This window comes from Eulemur rufifrons, chromosome 23 (assembly GCF_041146395.1).
Source record: "Eulemur rufifrons isolate Redbay chromosome 23, OSU_ERuf_1, whole genome shotgun sequence".
Classification (NCBI taxonomy): Eukaryota; Metazoa; Chordata; class Mammalia; order Primates; family Lemuridae; genus Eulemur; species Eulemur rufifrons.
In genome coordinates, this window is record NC_091005.1 from 5,079,671 (window position 1) to 5,101,109 (window position 21,439).

Genomic DNA, 21,439 nt, shown 5'->3' on the forward strand with positions numbered 1-21,439 from the left:
AGTCTTTTGCTTCGCCTGAAAAATTGTTTCTGATCTTGTACCTTGGGTAAAATTTATGCCCCAATACTTACCTTGGTCTTTTTAACTTATTGGATATCAGGAACCAATATAAACGATGTCTAGTCACTTTGACTATTTTTAAGAGAGAGAAAAAAGTTGCGGTTGTGCTACATAGCAGTTCTAGACCCCTACCTCTCTCGGACAAGAGTCTACAACCTAGGAATCCAGAGGGAAGGGCAAAGAGGAAGAGAAGGTGACCAAACAGTTCGCTTTGTCACAAGCTAGGAATCAAGGGAATGGAGCAGTGTTTACTTACTGTTGGGTTCAGAGTAATGTGTGGTGCCAGGCCTGCAAGGGAATAGACATTGATGTCATGGTAGCTGTACTGTGGCTGTGGTGGAACGGTGGCTGTACAGGTGGTGCTGGTAGCTGGTGTAGTAGAAGTTGCTAAAAGTAATAAGAGACAAAGACAGCACATTTGTTGACTTTATTACAAAATTAGCTGGATGGTAAGTGGTCATTATCCAGTTAAACTAATTGGACTGGGAGTGGGGAATGGGGAGGAAATGTCACAGGTCATATCTTTCCCACCCTAAAAGAGATATTCTGTTATTTTAACAGAGATGCAAACAAAGCATTAAAACTGTATCAGTGGCAGTGCCCCCAAAGCATAGAAATCAATGGAGTGGTTATGCCACATTAGCGGACCCAAGTCTTATAGGCTTAGATCTATATGACAGATTTCTGTTTTCAACCTAGCCTTTTCCCTGGTTTACACCTGGGGATTCTTGGCTGCTGGGGGCTGAGACACAAAAAGCAGCAGATTTATTCTAACCACACCACCCAATCATTCAAAACCTCTACACACACCATTATCATCATCACCACCCCCACCCCCACCCCCCACCCTTCAATCCTCTTGCTATAGACAAAATAATCCATTTCTACCTGGTCTGACCACCCCCATGGTTGAGAGATAACATGGGCCCTCGTGCCACACAATTATTTCTAAGACTTCAAACAACATAAGACATGACCTGGCCTACATGGGATATGAGGAACAAATGATTAGATCATATTCCGTTAAGAATGCCACGTGAATTGCTAGAGTGGAATCTAATAAGGTGACAAAATGCCCAGTCATTACTAACTTTACTCGATAATTAAGAAGGTTCCCCCAAAAAAGGTATACAAAGTTTCAGCACCACATATATTATGTAGGAAAATTATAGTTCCCTATAGTCATGGAAATGTGCCATTCAAGAGAACATTCTGGCTAACAGAGGGCTAGAATAATTAACACACTTACTTGTGGTTGTAATGGGAGGGAGTTCTTCTGGCTGCTTGACATCTTTCTTTGGAGCAGAGAGTTGCTCATCTAAGTTCTTCAGGCGATCTTTATCCTTTAGGAGGTTTCCAGGTTTTAGCTCATTGATGTCTAACGCAAGGTTCTTGCAGAGGACTTCAATCTCAAACTTCAAGTTTAACTGCATAATTCCAGTATTTGATTAGAATTTTAAAAAGAAAAATTTAATTTTATTCATAATATACTCCACTCTCAACTCGGTTGTTATAGTGCTTCCGCCAAAATACTCTGCCTGCCTTTACTATAAATTTTAAATGTGAAGGCAGAGAACGTTGTAAAAGATAAAGAAGCAACAAATTACCTTTAAGTCATGTTCCTGATGTAGCTCAGCTAATACATTCATAATTGCCATTGTCCAAGGGTTTGGTGGCCTGAAAACCTAAACAAAAGCTAATATGTTAAACTGACCCAAAAAATATCCTTTAATTTGGATTATTTAAAACAGTTGACGATTTATACCACTGTGACCAAAACAAAACCCTCAGCCGTCCCATGAATATTTCAGAAAAAAACACCAAAATCCAAAACCACTCATCAGAATCTTTCCTGTAATTTCACCTAGCCTCTCAAATTGGAAATATGAGTTCCACAGTGGGAAACAGATCTCACCAGCTTTATGTTCATATGAACTAAGGAAATAATCTCTTGACCCTGTGCTGAAACAATCAACTCTTACAAATTAGCCATGGATAAAATTATTAAAATCTACTCACCACACTACGAATGCTAGACTCTAAGACTTTGGCAACAAATGGCACTACATAGAGCAATTCTTGTTGTCCTTTAACATAAGCCTCTAGCAGCAAAGATTTCACATCCAAGTCCTGGAATTGAAAAAATATTTTCAAAAGTTAGGAATAGGCTGGGCGCGGTGGCTCACGCCTGTAATCCTAGCACTCTGGGAGGCCGAGGTGGGCGGATCGTTTGAGCTCAGGAGTTCGAGACCAGCCTGAGCAAGAGCGAGACCTCATCTCTACTAAAAATAGAAAGAAATTATATGGACAGCTAAAAATATATATAGAAAAAAAGAAATTAGCCGGGCATGGTGGTGCATGCCTGTAGTCCCAGCTACTCGGGAGGCTGAGACAGGAGGATCGCTTGAGCTCAGGAGTTTGAGGTTGCTGTGAGCCAGGCTAACGCCACGGCACTCACTCTAGCCTGGGCAACAGAGTGAGACTCTGTCTCAAAAAAAAAAAAAAAAAAAAACAAAGGCCAAAATCTTAGAAAAGCCCAATAATCATTAAAATAGTCCCAAAGTCAAGATTTTGACCTAATATGCTGCATGAACGTTCCCAAACTTTACATAAATGCTCAGTTAAAACTTACAGTGTGTAAGATGGGTTTATTTTTAGCTAATGTGATCATTCCTAACCAATGTCCCAAGTTCTTAAGCAAAGAACGATCTGAGAAATTGGCCGCAGCTTTATCAGAAGTCAAGAGGACCTGAAACAGTAAAAGATTAAGATGAGAATGAGCTTATGAAAAAAATTTTTCAACTAAATGTTTCAGAATTCTATTATTCTACCCTAAAAAGTAAGCCATCTTTTTTTCTTATACCAATAAGAATGAGGTTGAAAGAAAGCCATTTCTGAGAACATGCCCCAAAGCAGATCAACTCCACAAATCACATCATTTTGATGTATTCATGCCCCAACAGTGCCATTTTTAACCTTTAAAAATATTTATATTTTATTTTTTTTAATTAGGTAATACAAATACATTGTACAAAATCCAAAAAATACACAAGGTTAAAAATGTCAGGTACCCTACCACTGAAAAGTATTTTAAAACTCTGAAAACTTTAGCTAGATCTGAGGCACAGACTCAACTGCAAATCTATTTTGATGGGTTAAATTCAATTCAAATGAAGATGACAGCTATGCTTGTAAGTCCTTCAAGGCAACAGGCATACAGAAGAACATAACCAACATAGCCACCTATTGCAATCTTCAGCATATCCAGGTCATTGACACATCTCTGGAGTCAACTAAGAGACTTTCGGAAATACAGCAACTACTGCTTACATAGTTCTTTTAAAATTTCTAGAAAAGACAATCCATTTAATTGATTATCCAAGTTCTTGTTTTTCTAAGGGACAAAACCATCAAAGGAGAGTGTTTTGACTGCAGGCATAGACACATATATACATCCATCTACTACATGGTACCTCTAAATTTATGACTATGTAATTTTTATTTGAAAAACAGAGCTTGAAACTTTTGCCCCAGGGTATGTGGGAACTTTCATGCATCCCAGCCATCCTTGCTATATCAGATAACAAAAGCTGAGTATAGTCATGTTCCTTAACTCCATATAGCAACAGCAGAATAGTACAAGTCAGCTGTGCAAGAGAAAGAGCCAGGAATTCTTTTGCACTACAGCGTAACCAAGAATGGGGAAAATTCCCATCCACAGGTTTAAATATAGTGCTGGTTCCTAAGCCAATGTCCCAAGTTATTCAGCAAAAAATGATTAATGGCTGTATGCTGGTTCACACTGTTTTCTAGTGAAGATTTTCTTCCTAAGAAATAAGGGACAGTTTAGAAATTGAAATACTTGAATTTTATTGAATAAGCATGAGGTCATTAAAGAGTATGACCTTAAAATCAGCAGCAAAGAATCCTAGACAACAGATATTCCACAAACAGGTCTAGAGTCTAGGGACATCTGGCCCTTGACTACAAGATACAAATGAAAACATTCACTATAGTATTGTTTATAATTAAAGTGATTAACAACCTCAATGTCCAATGGCAACATACATCCATACAATGATTTTCTATAAGACTATCTTTAAAAAAAATGGACTACAGCCAATAGTACATCATGAATAAAAATGGGGGGGCCCCACGAAAAGATGCACAGAGGGTGATGCCATATAGAAACACTAAGCATTATTATATTGTTTGTGTGTAATAGATGGTAAAGTTCTCAAGTCATTCATGGAATGATGAAAACAAATTTTCAAAGTAAGTACAGAATTTAGTTCTATATTTATAAAACCTAGAGAAATTTCCACAGATACCTACTACAGATGACATCTAATGACATAAGTAAAAACAACACAAATTCTACCTACACAATCAAGTATTTACAAATCAAAGCAATAATTAAACAAAATACAAGAACCAATTCTTACTTTGATGTTTCTGTAGGTCTCATTCAGGACCATCTTGTTAAATTCAGGATTCTTCAGCGTATCAAGGAAGTTTGAATATAGGCTGTGAAAGTTTGGCTCAATACTGACTCTCTTCATAACCAAATACTGTGAGACCCAAGGCATAAATTCTTCTTTCACAGTCTCCTTTAGCTCTTCAACCTAGCCAATCAATATGACATAGGAAGCACAAAATTACACAATGATAAAATCAGGTTTTGGTTTCTGTGAAACAGACTACAGCTTATGACTTTTTGCAAAATTAACTAGATGCTAAAGCAACATGCTTTCCCTCATATCAGACAGATGCTATGAAGAACAGTATGCTCAGATTCACAATCGTATCTCAAACTATGGGTAATTAGGACTGAAACATCTATGGTCATTTTTAGCTTTAAAATTTTACATGTAGGCCAGGCGCAGTGGCTCACGCCTGTAATCCCACCACTTTGGAAGGCTGAGGCAGGAGGATCGCTTAAGGCCAGGAGTTCCAGACCAGCCTGTGCAAAACAGCAAAATCCCTCTACAAAAAAATTTAAAAATTAGCAAGGTGTGATGGTGCATGCCTGTAGTCTCAGCTACTCAGGATGCTGAGGTAAAAGGATCGCTTACGCCTTGGAGTTTGAGGTTGCAGTGAGCTATGTGATTACACGACTGAACTCTAGCCTGTGTGACAGAGTGAGGAAATCCTATCTCAAAAAACAAATAAAAACACCAAACATGCAATCCCTTGCCCCTCACCTTAAATTACTAAATCTACAACCTGCCATTAACAGATCTAACAATAGAACTATGTTTTCCTGAAATTTCATCTCCAGGAATCATCTATAAGTTTAGAAGCATCTCTTCCAAAAAGGATGCTAAAGGCCTCAATTTTTTCCCCAGGCAATTGTGCTGGGATTTTGAAAGATGGTACTTGCATTACATCTTAGAATCCACTTGTATAAGCTAATCTTATTGGCTACCACTGACATTTATTTCCAAGTACAGCTGACCCTTGAACAACACAGGTTTAAACTTCTTGGGTCCACTTACATAGATTTTCTTCTGTCTCACAATTCCTGAGACAGCAAAACCAACCCCTCCTCTTCCTTCTCCTCAGCCTACCCATGGTGAAGATGATGAAGATGAAGACCTTTGTGGTGATGCTCCTAATAGTAAATATATTTTCTCTTCTTATAATATTGTTAATAACATTTTCTTTTCTCTAGCTTACTTTATTGTAAGAATACAGTATATCATACATAAACCATACAAAATGTTTTGGTTTTTTTTTATAAGGCTGGCCAAGTGGAGCAGTGGGAGTGGAGAAGGAACAAAGGCATCTGTAACTGGTTGTGATCAATTAGTTTTAAACAACATTGCGCTAGGACCAACCCATACAAAATGTTTTAAAAGACTGTTTATGTTATCAATAAGGTTTCCATCAACAGTAGGCTATCAATAGTTAAGTTTTTCTGAAGTCAAAAGTTATAACTGGATTTTAAACCACGCAGGGGGTCGGCATCCCTAACACCCACATTGCCCAGAGGTCAATTATAATGTTTTGGCAGGCCGGGCGCAGTGACTCACGCCTGTATTCCTAGCACTCTGGGAAGCCAAGGTGGGTGGATCATTTGAGCTCAGGAGTTTGAGACCAGCCTGAGCAAAGAGGCAAGACCCCGTCTCTACCAAAAATAGAAAGAAATTAGTTGGACAACTAAAAATATATAGAAAAAATTAGCCAGGCATGGTGGCACATGCCTGTAGTCCCGGCTACTAGGGAGGCTGAAGCAGAAGATTACTTGAGCCCAGGAGTTTGAGGTTGCTGTGAGCTAGGCTGACGCCACGGTACTTTAGCCTGGGCAACACAGTGGGACTCTGTGTCCCTCCCGAAAAAATAAATAAATATAATGTTTTAACATACAATCTGAGGAGGCAAATATCATTCTTTATGTTTTTCACAATGTCTACCTCAGTTATTTATGGATATTCTCTGGGAGAAAATGAGTATGACCAAAAGAACAAATGAAACCTTCTGTCATTGAACACTGTTTACTTCAAAAGCCTATAACTCACTGCAAAACACAACACTAATGTCTACAAAAACCACAACCACTAGCTGGATATCCACATTCCCCTTGCTTTGATCCTATTATCTCTACCTTAAAGTGATTGTTTTTAAAAGGTTAAAAATATATCCTTCTACCCATTAGGAAAAAGAAAAGAGGGCATTTATAACCTATAACATCATACTCACCTTTTGTGTCATATTCGACTGTGAGAGATTATTGAAGATAAACGCAATTTTCTCTTGGATATTTTCTGGGGGTTCCACAATTCTCTCCGTTTGATCTGTGGCCACAAGCAATGTATCTATATTTGTAGTATTAATAGAAGGCTAAAAATAATAATGAAGTACATAAGGCAAATAAGTTGAAATAACTCCTTGAAAAATCCCAGAAAAAAGAATGTATACAGATTCTGTTAGAGTAAAAAATACACATGGCATGTTTGTGCACTGGAAGTATGGGCAAGAACATTTACTGAACTATTAATAGTGCCTGCTTCTGAGAAATACAGGAAGGGGAGATACAAAGGGAAAAATGCTGGTCTTTATGCTTTTTAGTAGGCATGTGTTATGCTTATAATAAAATTATAATACATGCTCACTGCTGGATATATTACAACATAACAAATCATCCTACAACAGAAAAAAGATAGACCTACTTACTGGCACATCTTTCTTAAAGCTGACTCCAGTTGGCCTGGTGACTGTAACTGTTTTAGCAACAGTGGTGGTGGTTGAGGTGGTTACCATAGTGCTAACCTGACCAGCAAGAGGAGCTTTTGCTGGAACCTGGGCCTGAGCCTGGGCCTGAGCCAGTGCAATACTTCCAGGGGTTGTGATAGAGCCTTGCATTTTCACAGGAGGATCTCTGGACTGCTGTCCATACTCGATATACTAAAGAGGCAGGGAGGAAGAAACACGTTAAAAGAATTCTTAACAGAAATTGAAAAGCTTGAATTCTATGCCCCTCACTTCTGAGAGGGTAAAAAATAATTTCACAGTACTCTTTTGGCTCATCTACTTCGCTTACTCCTTGCCCCATCCCAGCACTAAAACACACGTGGCTACCATGAATTCCTTTGAAGATAAAAGATTAGTATGTTAAAGCATTTATGAGAGAAGAAGTCTAGCAAAACAACTTCCCCCAAAAAAAGGAACCCCAAATATCTGCATACATCTTTAAACCCTTTAATAAATGCAAACTTTAAAAACCCTTAAAAATTTATATAATAAACTTTTTTTTTTTTTTTTTTGGAGACAGAGTCTCACTCTGTTGCCCAGGCTAGAGTGAGTGCCGTGGCGTCAGCCTAGCTCACAGCAACCTCAAACTCCTGGGCTCAAGCAATCCTCCTGTCTCAGCCTCCCGAGTAGCTGGGACTACAGGCATGCACCACCATGCCCGGCTAATTTTTTTCTATATATATTTTTAGCTGTCCATATAATTTCTTTCTATTTTTAGTAGAGATGGGGTCTCGCTCTTGCTCAGGCTGGTCTCGAACTCCTGAGCTCAAACGATCCGCCCACCTCGGCCTCCCAGAGTGCTAGGATTACAGGCGTGAGCCACCGCGCCCGGCCTATAATAAACTTTTATATTGGACACTGATTAATAAGAAACCTAAAGCCTAAAGAACACACTGCAGTGTGAGTTGTATCTCCCTGAAGCTGTTGCTACAAAAAATAAAAAATACTATATACAGTCCAACCAACTGAAGGGTAAGCCACACCAATGATGGGTATTGTAGAGTAGTATTTTTTTTTCCATTTTACAGACCTATAATAAAACACATACACACACACACACACACACATTAGAAGGCTGACATAGTGTTCCTGGGGCTATTTCAACAGTCTTTTCCATAGCAAAACTAAAATTACCATCTACGTAAACAATAATTTTACTTTTAGAAGAATATTTTAAAGTAAGAAAGAGAATCTCTGAGCCGAGCGTGGTGGCTCACGCCTGTAATCCTAGCACTCAGGGAGGCCGAGGCAGGTGGATCGCTCGAGGTCAGGAGTTCGAGACCAGCCTGAGCAAGAGCGAGACCGTCTCTACTAAAAAATAGAAAGAAATTAACCGGACAACTAAAAATATATAGAAAAAGTTAGCCGGGCATGGTGGCACAGGCCTGTATAGTCTCAGCTACTCGGGAGGCTGAGACAGAAGAATTGCTTGAGCCCAGGAGTTTGAGGTTGCTGTGAGCTAAGCTGACGCCACGGCACTCTAGCCCAGGCAACAGAGTCAGACTCTGTCTCAAAAAAAAGCAAGAAAGAAAGACAATCTCTGAAGAAAGTATACCCCTTTAAACTGACAAAGTACAGAAAGATAAACAATGACCTCTCTCTGTCTCTATTTTGCTTACAGCGTGGCTGGAGACTGGTTTTGTGTGACCACTTTCCTTCTCGCTTGCTCTCTAGTCTTTCAGTCTCCATATTCCTGGCTCTGAATTCCCTTCCATCCACTCACTTGAATGAATACACGCTTTCCTCCTACTCCATGTTCTCCTAGGTTAAGTCATTGCAATAATCCTGCCCTCCTACTAAATGCAGAAGGAGGAGGCAGAAAGTGCTGGACTAAAATAAAATATAAATTTCAAGTAGATTCAAATTTCAATCTTTTTGATTCCTTCAAATATGATCTTATAAAATCATTTGTCTACCTTATGAAAAAAATAAAGTTAACAAAGATCATTCAACTTTCCTGTTCTATATAAGCTGACATTAACCAAAAGGTAAAGTCAAAGCTATGAATAATGTTTGCCACTCAAGCCAAAAATCAGTCTCTAAAACAATGGTTCCTAATTTCAAGAACGGCAATCACACAAAATGGCTTAAAATGTATATTCCCTGGGAAAAGGTCCCCACGAACTGCATCCTGTAAACAAGCACTTCAAGGGAATCCAAACAGGTGGTAAGAAGGTTCTATTTTTAAGAAACATTGGTCTAAGTCTTATGTTTAACAGCTTTGAACTGCATAACATTTAAAGCAAAGGAAAATTTTATTGATTATAGTCAAGACTCACATTCCAATTTGCTTTTAGAATCAGGCAGGATTTCCATACATATTAGCATAAAGATTCTCTTAGTAACAGTAAAAGATGTCTATTCTTCCATAACATTATCAGGCTAAAAGAACCAGTAAATGCTTTGATTCTCTTAGTAACAGTAAAAGATGTCTATTCTTCCATAACATTATCAGGCTAAAAGAACCAGTAAATGCTTTGATTAATCAAGCAAACCCACTGCTTAGAAAATCCAACAATGACATTTTTAGTCATGTTTTATTATCAAGCCACAAAATGAACAGGAAATATGAATACCTAGATAATGCTGATCATTAAGAAATCTTAATACCATTCCTAGCAAATTCCAAAATAAATAAATCTTCCAACTATTAGACAGTTATTTACGTTTTAGATACTGAGGGCACTTACTTCCTGTAAATGATGTGGAAATTGCATAAAGTGACCAATAGAAGCCAAATGCTGACAATACTGGGGATAGTCCTTCAATCTGCCAACAAAAACATTCATTATTATTTCTTACAATGAGAGAACAGCACTACTAACAAAAACTTTCTTCCAAATGCTAATCTAGGCCATTTTCCACGTTGTACTTATGAATAACCTATTTGAAGAGAATGCCAAATGAAAAGAACACATAAGCAGAAGGGGAAAACACTTGCGATATTTCACTCATTTTACATCAGGAAAGAATACATTAACTTTGCTTTTTAAAGGTCATGGTTTGCTAAAATTAGATTAAAATGAGCCCCTAAACCTGCTATTTGAAAACTACTCAAATTTTCATCAACATGTGAATGGAAAAACAATTTATAGTCAATCTACCCAAAAGAATACTACGCAGCAATAAAAAGGAACAAACTACTGAAACCTGCATTAACATGGATGACTTTCAAAAGCATCACTCAAAAGCCACACGTTGTATGATTCCATTTAAATGATACTCTGAAAAAACTTTAGAGATCAGTGATTACCAGAGACTGAGAGTGGGGGAAGGGGAACTGACTACAAAGGGGAACAAGGGAACTTCTTGAGGGGGGCGATATTCAGTATTTTGATTGTGGTGGTGGTTACACAACTGTGGTTACACACCCTAAAAAGGGGTGACTTGTACTATATGTAGGAAAGTATACTTCAATAAATAACCAGTCAAAAAAAAACCCTACTATCTCATTCTAGTTTTCCCATAACTTATTTGATAATTGTAATGAATTGCACTGTTTCCTATTCTTCCTCCTCTATTTCACACAGTGTAAGATTTGTTAGTATAATTTTGAGGCCTGGTACCCATTAATTGATAAATGATAATTATTATTGCTCCTTAAATTAAAAAAGAAAGCTTTCATAGGAAACCTATCCACTTACCTATTCTTAAATCTATCTAGTGCAGCAATCCCAAAGTAATACATTTTGGATCCAAAAGGCTTGCGTAAGGCTTCCAGAACATATCTCAGGGCCAGACCCAGTGCCATGTAAGTGACCAGTCCTTTTTCGATTATCCCACCAAACAGACAGGCTGTTATATGTAACTCTTTATCAGGGTACTGAGGAAAAAACCGATATTCTTCAAACAAGTTCCTTAGCATACAGTTAAATACTTCTCGTTCCCTCTTTATAGTAGAGTCTTTAAATCTCTGTAGCATTTCTAATACCTGGAAAAGCAAGACAGAAACAACACACACAAAAAAGAAACTATTACTAAGAACCTACCTCAAATATTCCTGAGAGAAGACTATTACACAGAATACATACCAATAAACAGAGCTCACAACAAATATTAAGGTTTCAAAAGATACATAAATACATCAAAATACTTTGAGCTAGATTTCTAAAAACCCTGAAAAGGGTATTTAACATTGGTCTAAACCATAAATAATTAGATCATCCTAGACACTCACCTCATCAACAGACATGGTTGGATGTGGCGGGTGGTTATATATTCGCTGGAAATAGCTGTTTGCCTCATCATCTATCTCTTTGCTAAAGTGCTGGTTTGCCTCCGGCCACACCTGAGACAAGTCCGCTGTCAGAAACAGAAAAGTAATCAGTAAGCACTTAAGTACTTCCACTGCTCCCTCATAAAATACATAGAGCCAGAGAGACCAGGAGAGGTCTAACTTTAAAGGAAAAAATAAGAAATTGTATAAAGTATTAGTATTAGGTAGTCAAGTTTCAATGTTAACGTGTTCTAGGTAGACATAATATAACTTTAACAAAATTCTCTTATATAGTCCTACTTTAGTATTTCCTTCACTGAGACTTATTACAATATAAAACTAGCTTCAAAATCATAATGCACTTACCCTTAATACAACCTCAGTAGAGGTTAACAAGTCTTTATTATTTTATAACAAAAATCACATTTAACATGTTAAATCACATGAATTATCAAACGCATGTGCATGACAGACTGATATCAACACAAAGCATGCTACAAAACATAACATTCAGACAAGCCTTTCACACTAACATTATCAAGTCAGCTGATGTACTTCTGAACCTTGTATCATGACTATTTAGTCTCAATGACAAGGACATGTAAGTCAATACACCTATGGATTTATAAAAGATGACTTCTCTGTCTTTAGTTAGGACAGTAAAATTAGTAAGGAGGTTGAGACTTTTAAAATTGGTTTATTATATATTGCATCATATATATTACATGGCAACATTTATGACATAAAGGGTATATATATTATAAAGCTATAACCTTATATAGTTATTTACTCATAAACTACTAAGCTCAAACAGAAATCTGAATTCTCATGTCTTCATGTCTGCTCCTGGCAGATTAAGAAACAACAAACGTTTACATCAGGTACGATATTATTTAAGTGTTTTCTCTTTACCATACCTAACTTCTTACTTTTAGAATAACATCCTCAGGGTGCTGCCTCTTATTGACCATTACTTTGTTCTGGGAATCTAGAATAAAGGTGGAGAGACACCTCTAATTTTTATTTTAATAGTTCAAATTCGTGAATTTATTCCCTCTGGTCTAGGATGCACATCAACAGATGACCTTACTAACAATATATTAAGTCAGTATTTTGTTCATATAACTCTGGGGACAACAATTAAGACAATTGAAAAAAATTTATGTGCATCAGTCACACTTCACAATCACAGACAACACTACCACTTACAAGGTTTCATCTTACTCTGCTGGAATGTAGGCTGGTTCAGTCCAGAGGTGCCCAGTTTCCTCTGTACAAAAGGGTCGTTATTCACCGCAGGGAGTCCAAGAGCCCCAGTCAGGCTGCCTGTGCCAAGACCACCTACTAGAGAGAACGAAGGCAGCCAAAAGTCCTATCATCATTACTCATATTCTTGACTTTATTCACATCTCAGATATACGTTCTTGTTTTAAGTCAGGGTCTTTGTTGATTCCCTGATTACACATCTATTCAATTTTATAGAGAAAGAAAACCAGTAAAGAGTAGGTGAAAATGAACAATGCCAAAATTTCCTCGGCATTTGGAATTATTTTATTTCATGATAATATGCAAAATTTTAACATATACATTCTCAAGGCACATACCAGCATACCCAAAATAGTAACAGTAAGAGGGGCTGGCGTGCTTTTCTCAATGATTAAAATGGGAGAATTTCATGAGTCAGAACTCCTTTATTCCTCTCAATTTTCAACAAACAGAATCTTACAGTAGTTAAGAGCTTTGCTAGGGGCCGGGCGCAGTAGCTCACACCTGTAATCCTAGCACTCTGGGAGGCCGAGGCGGGTGGATCGTTTGAACTCAGGAGTTTGAGACCAGCCCGAGCAAGAATGAGACCCTGTCTCTACTAAAAATAGAAAGAAATTAGCTGGACGACTAAAAATATATAGAAAAAAATTAAATGGGCATGGTGGCACATGCTGTAGTCCCAGCTACTCAGGAGGCTGAAGCAGAAGGATCACCTGAGCCCAGGAGTCTGAGCTTGCTCTGAGCTACACTGATGCCACAGCACTCTAGTCCAGGCAACAGAATCAGACTCTGTCTCAAGGGGAGGGGGGGGGAAAAAAAAAGCTTTGCTAGGAAGGCCTCAATAAGTACAGCAACTTTGGTTTAAGTGAATCCTCAAGGCTAGTACAAAAAGCAGCAGTATTAAACTAGATTACAGAATCATGACAACATTTCAGTCCTTAGGTTTTAGTGCCCTAACTTCTAGTGTAATCATAAAAAATACAGAAAGCTCAGGGAAGTGGGCACAAACAGGAAAAAAAGTATTCTTTATTTCAATGTGAAGTTACAAGCCAAAATATTTGAAAAAATTGAATAGGTTTTAGGGATTTTACTATCATTTTCAAGGTCAGTGAAGTACAAAGGCAGGCATAACATATGTCTGAACCTAATATGTGCAGTAGTTTCTTTCTACCTTTATTATACACCAACCTGGAATAATTCATAAAGCTGTGAGTTCCTGATCTAAGCTCTGTAGAATACACGATTAACACGTTACTGTTTATACTATCATTTAGTAATACAGAATCATTACTGAAAAATTCAACTAACTTTACAACTACAAATATCCTAAGTCTTTCTTTCAATTAGACTGAACTGAATGTAACAGTATTGTTTTTCTGTTCCCAACTTTACATGTTGAAGCAGTTTACACATTTCATTTAAGCGGCTTTCCTTAGCATAATGACTCCCAACCCCTTACCACACACTAAGGCACAATGAAACTTAAATAATCCATGCTCCACCCCCCCCTTACCTGGAAGCTGTGATGAAAGTCCTCCAATACCACTGAATGCTGTTGTCTGATTTGGGGTTGAAAGGGGTGGAAATGCTTTTGCTGGTGACTGAGGGGTACTGAATGCGGAACCCAAATTTGGAGGAAAACCCTGCATGCTCTGAGTGTGAGGGGCAGCTGAACCACCTATACTAAGAGATGCCATTCCAGCAAGAGGGTCAATCTAAGGAAAAACATAAAAATGTATTAAATATACTTCAAGGACATAACCCAGGTAAAGCAATCTTTAACAACAGCTCTTCAAACTCTTAATAAACAAACTACAATACCCATACAATCATAATGATACTTAATCACAATACCAAGTCTAATGTGCCAGTTATTTTTCTATGTCATATATGGAACAGATTTAAAGAGTTAGCCTTTGCCAAAGTAAAGGTTTAGTATCCTTTATCCAAAATACTTGGAGGGAGGGAAGGGGCATGGGAAGGGGGAAAAAAAACCAAACTACTTGAGACCAGAAGTATTTCAAATTTTGGTTTTTTTTTTTTCCTCCCCAGATTTTTGAATTTTGCATAAATATAATGAGATACCTTGGGGGTGGGGCCTAAATCTAAACACAAAATCCATTTATGTTTCATATACACCTTTATACACATAGCTTGAAGGTAATTTTATACAACATTTTTAATAATTCTGTGCAGGAATAAAGTTATGGTTGTGTTTTGGCTCGACACATAATACGAGGTCAGGTATGGAATTTCCCATTTGTGGTATCATGTTGAGGCTCGAAACTTTCAGATTTTGGAGCATTTTTCAATTTCCAGATTAGGGATGCTTGACCTATACCAGAGCCATAAGAAGAGAACTACAAAACTTCTAGAATAAACATTTAAGATGAATCACGCTATCACTGTACCACTAAACATTTAGTAGTAGTGACATGGGACAGTTATTATATAAAGTCCTTACAATTTCAAATAAACCGTTTTATTAATAAATAATCTCTTAAGCTAATTTACTTAACTTTCAACACAAATGAAAACACTAAAAATTAGAAATAAATCTAGCTAAAATCTGATAATCTTGGAGATTGGGGAAGATCAGCTCTGAGTCTGAAAACAAAAACAAGGTATGCTATTCACCAAAATATTTTTTTAAATACCTACTAACTACACATTCAAGCTTCTTATAGTTTAGGGCACTATTTCATGCCTTCACGACTATAGAAAATGACAAGCAAATGCCTTTTACAAAGTAGCCACTGAAGAATCACTAAGTGTCTCTTTCTTTAAACCTCAAACTGCCATTCAAGGCAGCTGAAAATTGAAGCACAATATGTTGCTCCCAGAGAGAAGGGGGTGGTCGATGTCAGGGAGTAACTTAAATGTACCTTGTTTTTAAAAGAGCAGTTCAGTTGAGAGCTGAAGAGCCCCAGTTACAACAAGTCGTTATGCTCTAGCACTGCTGCTTGGCCCGTGAAGCTACAAACAAGACACATCAGGTTCAAAGGCAGTGCTTACTTCTCAAAAGTATACGTAATTCTTATTTTAAAAAGAAACCCTTTCCATTTACCTAAATAGTTTTGTTTGTATCTTTACTCTGATACATGTTGTATTTGATGATTAAAATCTATTCTCAACGACAATACCTATTTATGGATCTCTTTTAAAATACAACTGCTAGACATGCAGTTATATAAAATTTAATAAATTCAGACAATTTATTAATGATGATGTAGAAGCTTATTCTATCCCAAGTGTGTGAACAAATGCAGATGTATCAATTGTAGCATTCATTTACCTGAACGGGAGAAATGGCATCTAAGCTGCTAGCACTGGGAGGGCGTCCTTTTGGCATAACTCCAGGTGGTGGTTGTCTGGCCTTATTCATAACATTACTACAATTGGCCACCATGGTAAGAATGGTCTCTGATAACTCCTGAGAAACACTCCTACAGATAGAAGGAAAAAACATGATGTGCTATTACCCAGAACACCGAACTAAGCCAATCTAATTTTCTAATAAAGAGAATCTGCTGGAACAGATGGCTAAATTTCTGCCATACCCAATCCCTCTGCATCTGTCATCATCACTAGGATTTTCGGAGCATTGGCTTTCTCTTGAAACTCTAATTTGTACCCCCGAAACTAAACTTGCGTATGATACAACCAATACATTTTAAAATTCTCCAAGAAACATTCCATATTTTTAACCACTGTCACAAAATTACATCCAAACCCAGACATATCAAAGCAAACAGGCAAGCAATTTTTATGCTAGTATGTCATAAAGATAACACATTTATTAAATATAGATAAAAATATCATACCTAGTTAGTAACTACATTTAACAAGAGCATAAAGAAGTGATTGACCTCTAAAACAAACGTAAAGTAGGATAAATATTTATTTGATAGAAAAACCCATTTTCCTAGCTAAGGTTCTTAGTACAGGTTGAGCATTCCAAATCAGAAATGCTCCAAAACCTGAAAATTTTTGAAAGCCCACATGATGCTCAAAGGAAATGCTCATTGGAGCACTTCAGATTTTGGATTTTTGAATTTGGGATGCATAACTAGCAAATAAGTATAGTGTAAATAAAAAAAAAAATCTGAAATACTTTTGGCCCCAAGCATTCCAAATAAGATACTCAACCTGTATTGCTTCACAAACCTATGGGGGGGGGGGGCGCTCCTTGTATTCAGAAGCGCTACATGAACTTGGTATCTTAAATCATCCCTCCTGAATTCAGAATTTTACTATTATCATTAAAATGTAAACATGTGGCTAGAAGCGGTAGCTCATGCCTGTAATCCCAGCACTTTAAGAGACGGGAGTAGGAGGATCACTTGAGGCCAGGAGTTCAAGGCCATCCTGAGCAACATTGTGAGACCCTGTCTTTACCAAAAAAAAAAAAAAAATTTATCAGAATATTAGGCTATAGTCCTAGCTACTTGAAAAGCTCAGACATAAAGATTGCTTCACTTGAGCCCCAGTAGTCCAAGATTGCGGTGAACTACGATTGTGCCACTATACTCCAGCCTTGGAGACAGCAAGATCCTGTCTCCAAAAAACAAAACAACAACAAAAAAGTAAAGGTGGTTTTCTCAGACAAGAAAGTTGTTTCACATGTTTAAAAACAAAAAAAGGTTACAGTGCTATCAGTAGTAAATAACTCTGCAATTACATTATATCCCTACAGCAAAATGTTGTCCAACACCAAGACTACAAATTTAACAAGCTGTTTTACATCCACTGAAGCCAGGAAGAAAAATACAGTAGTGCACCACATAATGACATTTCAGTCATCAAAATGGTTATGCAGGACCACATAAAAGGCGGTGGTCCCACTGATTGTAATAATGTATTTTTACTGTAACTTTTCTATGTTTATATACACAGATACTACCATTGTATTATAACTGCTTTCAGCTTATTCAGTAAGGGCTATACAGGTTTGTAGCTTAGGAAAAATAGGCCATACCATATAGCCTAGGTGTGTAGTCCACTATACCATCAAAGTTTAAGTATACTCTATAATTCTCAAACAACAAAAATGCCTAACAATGCATTTCTCAAAATATTCCTGATGTTAAGCGACACATGACTCTAGACTAGACTAACAGACCATAGAAAAGAAATGGGAGAGTTACACTCCTAAAGGTATGGGTCTACTTTTTGTTTTAGTAACAAGTGGTAATACCACTGATTTCCAAAAGATGCTCAAAACAATTAGAGGTATTTCAAATGTAAAGATACAAGTAGCCCTCTGAAGCTTTACTTAAAAATGTATCTGCATTCAAACTACCACTCTCGAGCAATTAAAACTTCAGAGATACTGTATCTTACCATTCAGACTAGCACATACTCCAACAGCAAGGCTATGGGGAAACAGGCACTCATACTGCTGGTACTTATACAGATTGGAACAATCCCTATAGAGGGAAATTTTGCAGCTCCTAACAAAATTACCCATGCATTTATTTACCCGCTAACCTAGCAAACCCCCTTCTAGTGGTACAAAATACACACTGGCAAAGATGATGGATATAAAACACTATTCATTGCAACACTATTCGTGATACAAAGAGGAAAACAACCAAAATGTTTACCAATAAGAGAATGGTTGAGGAAGGCATAGAATATCTACTAAATAGAGTATTAAGCAGTAATTAAAAGGAATAAGGAAGCTCTTGAATTGTGTATCATGAACTCTAGAAAAGAGCAAATTGCAAGCATACATAATGTACTACCTTTTGGGGGGGGTGTTAAATACACAAAGATATTTGTATTTGTTGTTAAAATGCAAAGATAACTCAAAAATATTAATGAAAATGGTTACCTACAGGAAAAGGGGAGAACAAGGTGGAGGTTTGACAGAGGACTTCTAGGAATGTACCCTGTTTTAGAGTTTGATTTTAAAACCATGTCTATGTTTTACCAATCATAAAAACAAAAGCAAACAAATGAAAAAAACCATTAAATTAAAAATAAACTATTCCAAAGAGACCTATGCTGTGGGTTCTGGAAACAGGCTACCAGCAGTAGATAATACTATCACAGTGGCAATAAATCTAAAATGCCTTCAATTGTGTAAGCCACACCATTATTTTATGTCTTTTGCAAAATCAAAATAATTCTATCAATTATAACTATAAGACATTACCAATGAGGCACATCAGCACTTCAGAGATGTTAAAATATTTTAAAGGGTATCTTAGAATTGATAAAATATGGTAAATTAAAATATCAATCCTTATTTGGGGGTAACTTATTTCTGAGACAATTCCAAACTCAAAGGGGGCAAGAATATTGTAACGAACTCCCATAAATGGGTCGCTCACCAATGGTTAACATTTTGCCCTAATTTTTAACCATTCCTATTTTTCCCCCCTGAAGCATTTAAATTTGGATATATTGTACACATTTTCTAAAAACAAGAACATTTTCTTACATACCATGTGAAATTATCAAGATCAGAAGCTTAACACTGATAAAACAAATAGGCCATATTTACATTATACCAATTGTTCCCACACTGTCTTTCACAGCTATTTTCCCCTTGGATTAGGATTCATTCCACTACACTAAGTTGTCACTTCTCTTTAGCTCCTTTAACCTGGAAGAACTCTTAAGCTTTCACCTGTCTTTCTTGACCTAGATGTTTTTTAAGTACCAGTCAGTTATTTTGTAGACTGTCCCATGATTGAGTTTGTCTATTTTAGATTTAGATTATGCATTAAAAGCCTTAACACATAAGTTATACTATATTCTTCTCAGTGTATTTTATCGTGAGGCATATGATGTAGGTTTCAGCTGGTGATCACTGTGATTAACAGACTAATGTTTGTCAGGTTTCTCCACTAAAGTTACTGTTTTTCTCCTTTGTAATTATTAAGTAATTTGGGTTTTAGGAGCAGGATAATTTAAAACTACGTAATTATCCTGCTCCTAAAACATTCACTCACTACTTTTAATGTTCATTAAATATTACAACTCCATCATAATGACTTCCATGTTTATTAGTTAGAATAACTTTCCTTCTCTGGCATTTATTTATAAACATGGATTCTAAATACTTCACATGCATTATTCTATTAAATTCTTCAAGAAGACAGGTACTGCTAATATAGCGACTAAAGAAAATAACTGAAAACCCAGAAGGTGGGAAGACTGCCTCCTTACACATATATACAAAGTAATTGTATCCAATTTTAACATGCACTTAATTTGCCAGAATATTCAATTCCAGATGGATTGAAATGTATGTATGTGAAAGGCAACATTTTTTTTAAAGTCAAATTTTAGAACAGAGTAAGGACATCCAAATATTCTCTCCTTTATAAAAGCAACTAGAAATAGAAAACTAGCAAAAATTGTCAGAATCAACGTTTTCAGAACTCAGGAAATTAACCAAAGGTTTACAATTGGGGAATTTTTATTCAAGAAAGACTTACTATATCTTAGTAAAAAACACCAAGCTTTCTGGCATATTAATTTGCCCTGTTCCAGTCTCCAGCTCTGCAGCAGCCTTGGAAACGAAGAGCCCCCAAATGCTCTGAAAACCAACAGCCTGATAGCAACCAGAGGTGAGTCAGAACAGGGTTGAAACATCTTAGCCTCATTCTCAGAGAACTGTCATTATTTCAGCTGTTTAGGGAGTTCCTGTCAGGCCATAATGGCAAGGCTGTCTTTATTGACCTAAGAGCTTGCCCAGAAAAAAAACCTTTTTTCCCATGAGATGTCAGCAGAAAACATTTAAAGGTAATTGCTTTAAACTCTCTGGCTGGTTGAGGTGGAAGATTAAAGCTGGAGCAAACGACAGGCTAACCAAAAATCTTAAAAGAAAAACTCTGGAAATAAAAGCTAAGGTGGAGTAGTCAATTGCCTGGCTTGGTGTTTAAGGTATGTCCCAATGCACACAGAATAGCAAGGAAAAACCTAGCTTACTGATTCCCAGGTTTGGGTTTAAGGAAATCTCTGTCCAATCTTAGCTAACAAAGCTAATCAAACAGGGACTTCAGTGGCCAAATATGACAAAGAATAGACTTCACAGAATTATTTCCAAAAGCTGCTAATAAAAAAAAAAAAAAGAACAATATCAAACCACAAACTCCAGTGAACAAGGAAGAACAGGATTTCAAAAATTGCCACAGTATTTTAAATTTCCCTTTTTCAACAAAAAAAATTTACAAAATCTGCAAAGAAACAAAAAGGTTTGGCCCATATAGAAATTGTCCCTGAGGAAGCACAAGTGTTAGACTTATTACACAAAGACTTTAAATTGGCTATCTTAAACAGGTTCAAAAAACATATTTTAGGGCCGGGCGTGGTGGCTCATGCCTGTAATCCTAGCACTCTGGGAGGCCAAGGCAGGAGAATCGTTTGAGCTCAGGAGTTCAAGACCAGTCTGATCAAGAGCGAGACCCCGTCTCTACTAAAAATAGAAAGAAATTATATGGACAACTAAAAATACATATAGAAAAAATTAGCCGGGCATGGTGGCACGTGCCTATAGTCCTAGCTACTCGGGAGGCTGAGGCAGAAGGATTGCTTAAGCCCAGGAGTTTGAGGTTGCTGTGATCTAGGCTGACGCCACAGCACTCTAGCCCAGGCAACAGAGCCAGACTCTTTGTCAAAAAAAAAAAA

At 37.1% G+C, this 21,439-nt stretch overlaps 1 protein-coding gene and 2 non-coding genes across 9 annotated transcripts in view; all 3 read right to left on the reverse strand.

Moving 5' to 3' along the window:
* CNOT1 (CCR4-NOT transcription complex subunit 1) overlaps positions 1–21,439 on the reverse strand; it is an 89,014-nt gene that overhangs the window by 21,545 nt on the left and 46,030 nt on the right. For 3 of the 7 annotated variants that reach the window (XM_069456480.1, XM_069456481.1, XM_069456485.1), the window contains 14 exons: positions 16,092–16,242; positions 14,310–14,511; positions 12,740–12,874; positions 11,492–11,616; positions 10,959–11,245; positions 10,005–10,083; positions 7,237–7,467; positions 6,763–6,903; positions 4,506–4,685; positions 2,693–2,809; positions 2,080–2,190; positions 1,668–1,745; positions 1,310–1,487; positions 317–447 (listed from right to left, as the gene is read on the reverse strand). In XM_069456480.1, the coding sequence (XP_069312581.1) occupies positions 317–447; positions 1,310–1,487; positions 1,668–1,745; positions 2,080–2,190; positions 2,693–2,809; positions 4,506–4,685; positions 6,763–6,903; positions 7,237–7,467; positions 10,005–10,083; positions 10,959–11,245; positions 11,492–11,616; positions 12,740–12,874; positions 14,310–14,511; positions 16,092–16,242 (2,146 nt within the window). The remainder of the gene's footprint in view (positions 1–316; positions 448–1,309; positions 1,488–1,667; positions 1,746–2,079; positions 2,191–2,692; positions 2,810–4,505; positions 4,686–6,762; positions 6,904–7,236; positions 7,468–10,004; positions 10,084–10,958; positions 11,246–11,491; positions 11,617–12,739; positions 12,875–14,309; positions 14,512–16,091; positions 16,243–21,439) is intronic. The other 4 variants (XM_069456482.1, XM_069456486.1, XM_069456483.1 and 1 more) reach the window with 2 other exon arrangements.
* Positions 3,661–3,797, reverse strand: LOC138374029 (small nucleolar RNA SNORA46). Its single transcript, XR_011231313.1, has one exon. It is a non-coding gene; the product is annotated as a small nucleolar RNA SNORA46 (small nucleolar RNA).
* Positions 15,674–15,809, reverse strand: LOC138374030 (small nucleolar RNA SNORA50). The gene has a single exon (XR_011231314.1). It is a non-coding gene; the product is annotated as a small nucleolar RNA SNORA50 (small nucleolar RNA).